Genomic DNA, 10,352 nt, shown 5'->3' on the forward strand with positions numbered 1-10,352 from the left:
CCTAAGTGCACTGTCAGCTGACACACTGACCACCAGCTCCTCTCCTAATCATGTGAGCTTTCTCATTTTGCGTGGCTTTCCAGTATACCTGCACAAAAACAAAACACACAAAGATGGGCAGTCCAGACATGTGAGGTGAATTCACTCATTTGAGTGGCCATTTGACTTGCAGAGTGCACATTTACAATTTGCAGCATGCAAAAATGAGAAGAAGATTTACAGTGAGCCAAGTTCTGGATCATATTTTTGGTGAAAATGAAGGAGAGGACACAGAGCAGCATAGCGATTCAGATGAGCAGGTTTCTGAGGAGGAAGACAATGTGGAGTATCATCCAGAAGACACAGACACATCTGATGAGTCGGATGAGGAGGTCACTGGTGCTGAAGCTGCTCCTGCTGAAAGATTCAAGTCTAAAAATGGTAAGATCTTTTGGAGCTCAGTACCTCATGATGTACATGGCAGGGCAGCTGCTGCAAATGTCATCAAAATGACCCCTGGAATCACAAGGTTTGCTCTGACCAGAGTCAGTGACATCAAAACATGTTTTGAGCTATTTATGCCATTGTCACTAAAAAGAATCATCATTACTATGACGAACCTTGAAGGAAAAAAAGTCCATGGCGACATGTGGAAAGACATTGATGAGGAATACCTGGATGCTTTCATTGGTGTTCCTCTTCTTGCTGGAGTGTACAGATCCTGCAATGAGGCCACTGATAGTCTATGGGACGCATCAACAGGCAGAAATATTTTCCGGGCAATAATGTCACTTCAGACATTTCAAATGATATCAAGAGTCCTCAGATTTGACAACAGAGAGACCAGAGTGAGATCTGACAAGCTTGGTCCCATCAGGGATGTCTGGGAGAGATGGGTGCAGCTCCTTCCGCTGATGTTCAACCCAGGGCCAGAGGTGACAGTGGATGAACGTCTTGTCCCTTTTCGAGGAAAATGCCCCTTCCGGCAATACATACCCAGTAAGCCAGGGAAATACGGCATAAAAATCCGGGCAGCCTGTGACGCAAGAACCAGCTATGCCTGGAATCTACAGATTTACACAGGCAAAGCTGCGAGTGGCATCCCTGAGAAAAACCAAGGAAAACGTGTGGTCCTCGATATGACCACTGGACTGCAGGGTCACAATATCACTTGTGACAATTTTTTTACCAGCTATGACCTCGGACAAGAACTTCTCAAGAGGAAACTTACCATGGTAGGAACAGTGAAGAAAAATAAACCTGAATTGCCTGCTGAAATCTTGCAGGTGAAGGGCAGGGCTCCACTTTCCTCAAAGTTTGCTTTTACAGACACCACCACTGTTGTCTCATATTGTCCAAAAAGAAACCGGAATGTGATACTCATGTCGACTCTTCACAAAGACGCAGCTGTATCATCAGGAAGTGACAAAAAGCTGACAATTATCCACAACTATAACAAAAACAAAGGAGGAGTGGACAACCTGGACAAGCTGACAGCCACATACACATGCCAGCGAATGACCAGAAGATGGCCAATGGTTGTGTTTTACAACATCCTTGATGTGTCTGCATATAATGCATTTGTGTTGTGGAGCCACATCCACCAAGGGTGGAACTCAACCAAAAAAAACAAGCGGAGACTGTTTCTTGAGGAGTTGGGAAATTCCCTTGTCAAGCCACACATTAGGCGAAGGGAACGGGTGCCCCGAGACCCAGACAGCTGCAGAGCTCACCCAGCACTCCATCCTCACCATCAGCAACACAGAGAGAATCTGCATCAGCATCCTCCTCAGACAGCCCTGCCTCAACACCAACCGAAACAGAACCAACCCCAGTCAGGCCGCCTGATTCGAAAAGAAAGAGGTGTCAGGTCTGCCCAAGAAGTAAGGACAGAAAGACAAATGTATTGTGTTTCAACTGCAAGAAATATCTCTGCAAAGAACACTCAAAAAGTGTCACTTTTTGCCACACATGCCTCTAAACACACACATACACAAGCATGTTCTTGCACACAGAGGTTTTTATTCTGATTTAGCTTTGTATTAGTTTTGGAACTTGTAATTGATTTCTATTTGTTTGATTTTCTTGATTGGTTTTTGTTTATTTGACCATGCAAATAAATATTTTGTGTCATGACCTGTTCTGCTTTTCATTTTTTTCAGTTTATATTAAAGTTCTATTGCTGAAAAAAATATTTTTTTGCCTTTTCTTGATGTAAATATCTATGGGTCGAAATTGACCGTAACACCATAGATGTCACTTTAGTTATTAATATTAAAATGAAAAAATAAATAAAACAAATTTATTTAAGAGATGTGTTCTATACCCCTCAGTATTAGTCAGGTAACACAAGAACCTTTTATTTATTAATATGATTCTCTTGAGGTTCATTTTACCATTTTTTTAAATTGAAATCAAGGGGTATACTGACAAAAAAAGGCCCAGAGGCCCACACCAAAAATATTAAAACCAACATTTTCATGGATAAGGAAGCCTAACAAGGTAATCAAGAGATGAGAAACAAATTGGATGATAGCTTATTGTTTTTAGTGTATTTTATAGCTGATTTAATACATGGGTGAAAACCGACCCGTTAACATAAGAGATGATAACAGAAAGCTAACACAAGAGGAAGGTTAAATCTTATTACATTTCAAATCGCTACAAATCACTTCAAAACGTTTCTGAACCATTTCAAAATGGTCAGAAAACTGTATGCCTGTCCTATTTCTATGCTGAAAATGGGTCTTTTAAGTCCCTGTGTACTGGGACCACCTATTCTAAACATCACCTGACTCAATTAGCACACTGTATCTTAGTTATAGCAAGAAAGTTCTATCATTTTCTAACTTATATACTATACCATTGTCTATTATTTATATTCTATTCAAATTAAGCAAACATTAGTATGAGTTTAACTCAAAGCTTTAACTTTTAACTTTGGCTCTTACACACATACTTGCATTTATCAGTTTTTCCAGTCTTTCAGGGTTTAGGTTTTTTTATTTTGTTACTCAGTTGAAACCACACTAGAAAAAATAAAAAAGCCAAAATATTTTCAAAAAAGTTCATTTTGAGAAAAACATTTAGAGTATTTGAATGAAATTAATGATGTAATTCAAGAAGCAGAGATGGAGAACTCCAAACTAACACAATGTTGTAATTTTAAGCCTACACACGCCATAAAAAGCCTGAACACTATAAGAAGGCCTGAGGCCTACAAAACCACTGAAAGGGAGAGGACAACCACATAACACCTGGCTCAAAATAACAAAGCCCTAGATTTTTAAATTAAATATATTCAATGTTTTATATTAAATTAAGTCAGAAAGCTTCACACTTTTGAAAAGTATTGAAAATTTAACTCCTCCTCGAACCGCCACCTTATCGTGGTGGAGGGGTTTGCGTGTCCCAATGATCTTAGGAGCTCTGTTGTCTAAGCCCCGGTAGCGCCACCCAAGGCAAACTGGTCCTATATGAGGGATGAGACAAATAGCGGATCAACAAACCCTCCTGTGAAGAATAATAAATTTGGACTGTGTTTTCCCTCGCCCGGATGTGGGTCACCGGGGCCCCCCTCTGGAGCCAGGCCTGGAGGTGGGGCTCGATGGTGAGCGCCTGGTGGCTAGGCCTGCACCCATGGGGTATGGCTGGGCACAGCCTGAAGAGGCAACGTGGTTCCCCCTTCCCATGGGCTCACCACCTATGGGAGGGGCCAAGGAGGTCGGGTGCAGTGTGAGTTGGGAGGTGGCCAAAGGCGGGGACCTTGGCGGTCTGATCCTCGGCTACAGAAGCTGGCCCTTGGGACGTGGAATGTCACCTCTCTGAAGGGGAAGGAGCCTGAGCTTGTGCGCGATGTTGAGAGGTTCCGGCTAGATATAGTCGGGCTCACCTCGACGCACAGCTTGGACTCTGGAACCAATCTCCTTGAGAGGGGCTGGACTCTCTACCACTCTGGAGTTGCCCCCGGTGAGAAACGCCGAGCTGATGTGGACATACTTATTGCCCCCTGACTTGGAGCCTGTTCATTGGCGTTTACCCCAGTGGATGAGAGGGTAGCCTCCCTCCGCCTTTGGGTGGGGGGACGGGTTCTGACTGTTGTTTGTCGTACTGCTGGGAGACTTCAATGCTCACGTGGGCAATGACAGTGAGACCTGGAAGGGCGTGATTGGGAGGAATGGCCCCCCCGATCTGAACCCAAGCAGTGTTCTGTTATTGGACTTCTGTGCCCATCACGGATTGTCCATAACAAATACCATGTTCAAGCATAGGGGTGTTCATATGTGCACTTGGCACCAGGACACCCTAGGCATCAGTTCGATGATCGACGATGTGGTTCAATGTGGTCATGTCGTCGGACTTGCGGACACACGTCTTGGACACTCGGGTGAAGAGAGGGGCGGAGCTGTCAACTGATCACCACCTGGTGGTAAGTAGGCTTCGATGGTAGGGGAGGATGTCGGTCAGGCCTGATAGGCCCAAACGTGTTGTGAGGGTCTGCTGGGAACGTCTGGCAGAGTCCCCTGTCAAAAGTAGCTTCAACTCCCACCTCTGGCAGAACTTCGACCATGTCCCGAGGGAGGTGGGGGACATTGAGTCTGAACAGGCCATGTTCCGTGCGGCTCACCGGAGCTGTGGCCGTAAGGTGCTTGGTGCCTGTCGTGGCAGCAATTCCCGAACCCATTGGTGGACACCGGCGGTGAGGGATGCTGTCAAGCTGAAGAAGGAGTCCTACCGGTCCCTTTTGTCCTGTGGGACTCTGGAGGCAGCTAATAGGTACCGGCAGGCCAAGCGGAATGCGGCTTTGGTAGTTGCTGAGGCAAAAACTCGGGCGTGGGAGGAGTTTGGGGAGGCCATGGAGAACGACTTTCGGACGGCTTCGAGGAGATTCTGGTCCACCATCCGGCATCTCAGGAGGGGGAAACAGTGCAGTGTCAACACTGTATATGGTGGGGATGGTGCACTGGTGACCTCGACTCAGGACATTGTGGGTTGGTGGGGGGAGAACTTCGAAGACCTCCTCAATCCCACTAACATGCCTTCCAATGAGGAAACCGAGACTGGGGACTTGGAGGTGGGCTCCTCCATCTCTGGGACTGAGGTCACCGAGGTGGTTGAAAAACTCCTTGGTGGCAGGGCCCCGGGGGTGGATGAGATACGCCCGGAGTTCCTCAAGGCTCTGGTTGTTGTAGAACTGTCTTGGTTGACACACCTCTGCAACATAGCATGGACATCAGGGACAGTGCCTCTGGATTGGCAGACTGGGGTGGTGGTCCCCCTCTTTAAGAAAGTGGACCGGAGAGTGTGTTCCAACTACAGAGGGATCACACTCCTCAGCCTCCCTGGAAAAGTCTATTTGGGGGTCCTGGAGAGGAGGGTCCGTCAGATAGTCGAACCTCGGATTCAGGAGGAACAGTGAGGTTTTCGTCCTGGTCGCGGAACAGTGGGCCAGCTCTACACCCTTAGCAGGGTTCTGGAGGGTGCATGGGAGTTTGCCCAACCAGTCTACATGTGTTTTGTGGACTTGGAAAAGGCATTCAACCATGTCCCTTGGGGAATCCTGTGGGGGGTACTCCGAGAGTATGGGGTACCAGACCCCCTGGTAAGGGCTGTTCGGTCCCTGTACGATCGGTGTCAGAGCTTGGTCCACATTGCCGGCAGTAAATCGAACCCGTTTCCAGTGAGAGTTGGACTCTGCCAGGGCTGCCCTTTGTCACCGATTCTGTTCATAACTTTTATGGACAGAATTTTTAGGCGCAGCCAGGGCATTGAGGGGGTCCGGTTTGGTGGGCTCAGGATTGGGTCACTGCTTTTTGCAGATGATGTTGTCCTGTTTGCTTCATCAGGCCGTGATCTTCAGCTCTCTCTGGATCAGTTCACAGCTGAGTGTGAAGTGGCTGGGATGGGAATCAGCACCTCCAAATCCAAGATCATGGTCCTCAGCCGGAAAAGGGTGGAGTGCCCTCTTGGGGTTGGAAGTCAGATCCTGCCCCAAGTGGAGGAGTTCAAGTATCTTGGGGTCTTGTTCACGAGTGAGGGAAGAATGGAGCATGAGATCGACAGGTGGATCCGTCCGGCGTCTGCAGTGATGAGGGCTCTGCATCGGTCTGTCGTGGTGAAAAAGGAGCTGAGCCGTAAGGCAAAGCTCTCAATTTACCAGTCGATCTATGTTCCTACCCTCACCTATGGTCATGAGCTATGGGTAGTGACCGAAAGAACGAGATCGCAAATACAAGCGGCTGAAATGAGTTTCCTCCGCAGGGTGTCTGGGCTCTCCCTTAAAGATAGGATGAGAAGCTCAGTCATCCGGGAGGGGCTCAGAGTAGAGCCGCTGCTCCTCCGCATCGAGAGGAGTCAGATGAGGTGGCTTGGACATCTGATCAGGATGCCTCCTAGACGCCTCCCTGGTGAGGTGTTCCAGGCACGTCTAACCAGGAGGAGGCCCCGGGGAAGACCTGGCCTGGGAACACCTCGAGATTCCCCCGGAAGAGCTAGAAAAAGTGGCCGGGGAGAGGGAAGTCTGGGCATCTCTGCTCAAGTTTCTGCCCCCGCGACCCAACCTCGGATAAGTGGAAGAGGATGGATGGATGGATGAAAATTTAAAAAATAAACAGAAATTTTTAACCAAAAAAGTCTAGAAGCCCAGAAGCGGCCAACCTAAGCTCAACCAATCCTTAAATACTACCTGTTGGGTTCAGACCCCAAAAACTGAAAATTGTCAGAATAACACGAAATGTCTATAAATTTATCAAAAAGCCCCACAAGGGAGAGGATAACCATCAACCCCCAGCTCTGAGTTATATAATGAGGATTTTGATGGTCAAAAATAAAATAAAATTAAAAGAATAATAAAAGAATAAAGTAATAAAAATAATTTAAAAATTTATAATGTTGTGTCATAGTTTTACTAGGGCTCTACCTTGATTCATTGTTTGCTTAATTTCAGCTCTTTATTTAGCTATTGATTATTTTCTGGTATTTTTCTATGTAAACCTTTTTGTTGTTTTGTTTTAGAAATCATTTTGTAATTATTAAGAATGTTACTGCAATTTCTATATCTGTTAGATTGTATACTAATCTGAGTCTCCCAAGGCCTAATTTGAGGCCCAGAAGGCCTGAGGCAGGTGAAGTGGCGTCAGCTCCCTGTGGCACACGTTGTTCGCCTCCTCGTTATGTTTTCTCTCTTCATGGTTAGGATTTTGATGTTTCTTTGGTTTGCTGCTTTATGACCTTTGGCTTTGCATTTTCCATATTCAAAGTTTTTACCTTGTCGAAGTGTTTATTGTATTTGTTTCTTTTGAGTTGCTTAGGTATTAATTTTTATTTTTACCTTTTATTTTTAATTTTTTAATACTTTCCAAAATTGTGAAACTTTTTTGACTTAATTTAATTTAAAACATTTAATTTAAGGTCGGGTTTAGACGCATGCTCCTGCGGACCCTACTGCTAGCGTTGTACTGTTTATACTTGCGCATGCACTTTACGTAAATTCCAGCAGATGTCAGTGCAAGATATCATCACAGTAAGAAAATGCTTGGCTTTGCTGTCTTTTGAATTGCCTGAAACATCCATTAAATTCCGAGAACATCTTTGCCATAATTTCTCCAAACAGGACTGATGTTTAATGATTACATCCATCAATCTCGGGACACGCCCATTCCAGCAAACATCAGGCGTGAGGCAGAAACGATCCCTGGATGGGGCATCAGCAAGGTGAACACTGATGGTCAGAGGTGGGCTCATTACTGGCCATTCCAGTTGAAGCGGTAGGAGTTGTTGATATCAGAGGTATGGTGTGGGTAGACGAGCAAACAGGTGACCAGCTAACCACATTTTCTGAACATAAAGAAAGGTGAGGGTCTCGGTAAGGTTGATCTCTCAGGTCAATAATCAGAAACAGAAAATCAACAGTTTGGGAAATGTATGCTGTAGCAAAATGAGAGCAGCAACAAGCCGTGCAATTAAGTAACGGGTTTAATTAACAGCAAGAACTGGCTTCTCATTAAGAAACTGGTTGGAGTGAAATTGGTTGGAGTTTGAAACCCTAATTTAGCTGGTCATCTGTTGGCTCGTGTCACGTCTCATTTCTGTTTGGCTGCCATTTAATGAAGAAAAGAATAAATTGAGAGGATTGAATTCTTAAAAACAGGGCTATTAAAATTCAGGGGAAAGGAGTTAATTAGCAGTGAAAACTGGTCACTAATAAGAAAAGGGTTAGAATGAAAACCTGCAGCCACTGAGGCCCTCCAGGCCTGGAGTTCGACACCTGTGCTTTAAAGTGTGCTGGTTGCTCGGTTGCTACTTCCTGTTAAAGAATCCAGCTGGATTAAAAAAGGAAAACCATTGTAATGAATAAATGTGTAAAATCTCATGCATGTAGTGCATCTTTTAAACACATTTAAAAAGTCACGCACTCCTAAGCTAACAGCACTGTCAGTCATCCCAGTGGTTATTTAAGGTTTCAACGTTTGTCATGTCCCATTAGCAACTGGGTGTAACCAATCATGTTTAAGTTTTCTGGCTATGTAATAAATTCCTTGGAATTGCGATCTAATCAATGACGTATCCTCCTTTGTAACACTGGCTAATGAGGTGCTTGTATTCATGTAAGGGTTACCTCTTGCAAGATACAGGGAATAAAGAAGAACAATTGATGCTTTTCTCTTGCCTGCCTGGGTGTGGGGTGGGGGTGCTGGTAAATTTCTTTCACAGTTTCTAGCGCACAATGTGGGCCTCCAAGACTCCAAGACTCAACTAGTGAGGGAATCCACCCACTTGGACATGAAACTTCAACAAGAAGAGGCTGACAAAACTTTGGGATTGGCCTGTCCTTGATTAACTGGTAGGTCCCAAGATACAGGGGCTACAGAGTGTGTGTTGAGGAGTTTCAAACCCACGGCCAGGTAGGAGAAAGATTGGTGATTAATGCTTGGCGAAGAGTTTGAGGTAGAATTTGATTGTCTCTAGCTTCTATAAATGTTTCTAATAAGAGGGGAGCTAGCTGAGTGGAGAATTTCTTATAAAATTCGACAGGGTAGCCATCAGGGCCTGCTGCTTTCCCGCTCTGAAGTGACTTTACAGCATCTAGTACAGTGATTCCCAACCACTGTGCCACGGCACATTAGTGTGCTGTGAGAGATCATCAGGTGTACCGTGGAAAATTATCCAATTTCACTTAATTGGTCTGAAAATTATTATTTATTTACTGAAAATAATTTGTCTTCGTTTGTCTATGCGACAGTGACAGGCAGAACAATTAAATACTCTTCCACTAGGTGGCAGCAGATGGCTAATTAATCTGTGTATCTACATGTTGCCATTCAAACAAAAGAATAAGTGATGCTTCGGCTGTGACAGCAGTGATAGCGATGGATAAATATCTGAAAAGAAAAAGTACACAATCCGAGCTGGTTCCTGGAGAAAATTGTGACCCAGATGAAGGCCTTAGTATGAGTAGTGGTCAGAAGAAAGCATAAAAGGTGAGCTCAAGACAATACAATTAAAGTTATCCTTCCTTTGGATTTACTTTTACCGGGGAACCAACTGAGCCAATTCTGTTATGCTTGGTATATGGGGAAAAGCTGTCCAACAGTGCCATGGTTCCTAGCAAACTTAAACACCATCTCCAAACAAAACACCCATCACTTCAAAACAAGAACACAGACTATTTTATTTAACTTCGTGAACAAACTAAGAAACAAGCAGCTTTAGTGAGGAAAACCACAAAGACAAATGAGAGAGCTCTCAAAGCTACCTACCAAGTTGCTGAACTCATCGCCAAATCAAAACAGCCACACACGGTGGCAGAGACGTTAATACTACCTGCCTGCAAAATCATTGCAAATGAAATGCTCAGCCCTGGTGCTCTTAAAGAAATAGCCCAAGCCCCTCTCTCAAATAATACAATTGCCAGACATATTGATGACATGTCTGCAGACATTGAAAGGATCGTTTTGGAAAAGTTGCACGTCAGTGGAAAATTTGCATTGCAACTCGCTATCAGTGGACATGCACAACTTTTGGGAAATGTGCGCTTTGTAGACGGAGACACCATCAGAGAAAACTTCCTGTTTTGCAAGGAATTGCCAGAAAGAACAACAGGAGAGGAAATTTTCCGAGTGGTATCAAAGTACCTTGAACAAGGAGGACTTAAGTGGGAAAACTGCATAAGTGTTTGCATTGATGGAGCAGCCGCCATGTTCAGGCGCACCAAAGGATTTGTAAGCAGAGTGAAAAAGCAGCATCCAGAGGTTATTGTGACACATTGTTTTCTGCACCATGAGGCACTCGTTGCCAAGATATTACCAGCAGACCTAGCTCCTGTATTGGACAATGTTGTGCGCATTATAAACTTTGTGAAGACAAGACCTGTA

General features: G+C 44.8%; 1 protein-coding gene across 1 annotated transcript; it reads left to right on the forward strand.

The window, feature by feature from the left end:
* Positions 1-416: 416 nt before the first annotated feature.
* On the forward strand, positions 417-1,739 carry LOC127527734 (piggyBac transposable element-derived protein 4-like; the record flags this gene model as incomplete). The annotated part of the gene is made up of 1 exon (XM_051927416.1): positions 417-1,739. A coding segment is annotated over one exon (1,323 nt), but the record flags the coding sequence as incomplete, so codon positions are not given.
* Between the last annotated feature and the right edge of the window lie 8,613 nt (positions 1,740-10,352).

Source organism: Erpetoichthys calabaricus, chromosome 1 (genome assembly GCF_900747795.2).
Source record: "Erpetoichthys calabaricus chromosome 1, fErpCal1.3, whole genome shotgun sequence".
Lineage (NCBI taxonomy): Eukaryota > Metazoa > Chordata > Cladistia > Polypteriformes > Polypteridae > Erpetoichthys > Erpetoichthys calabaricus.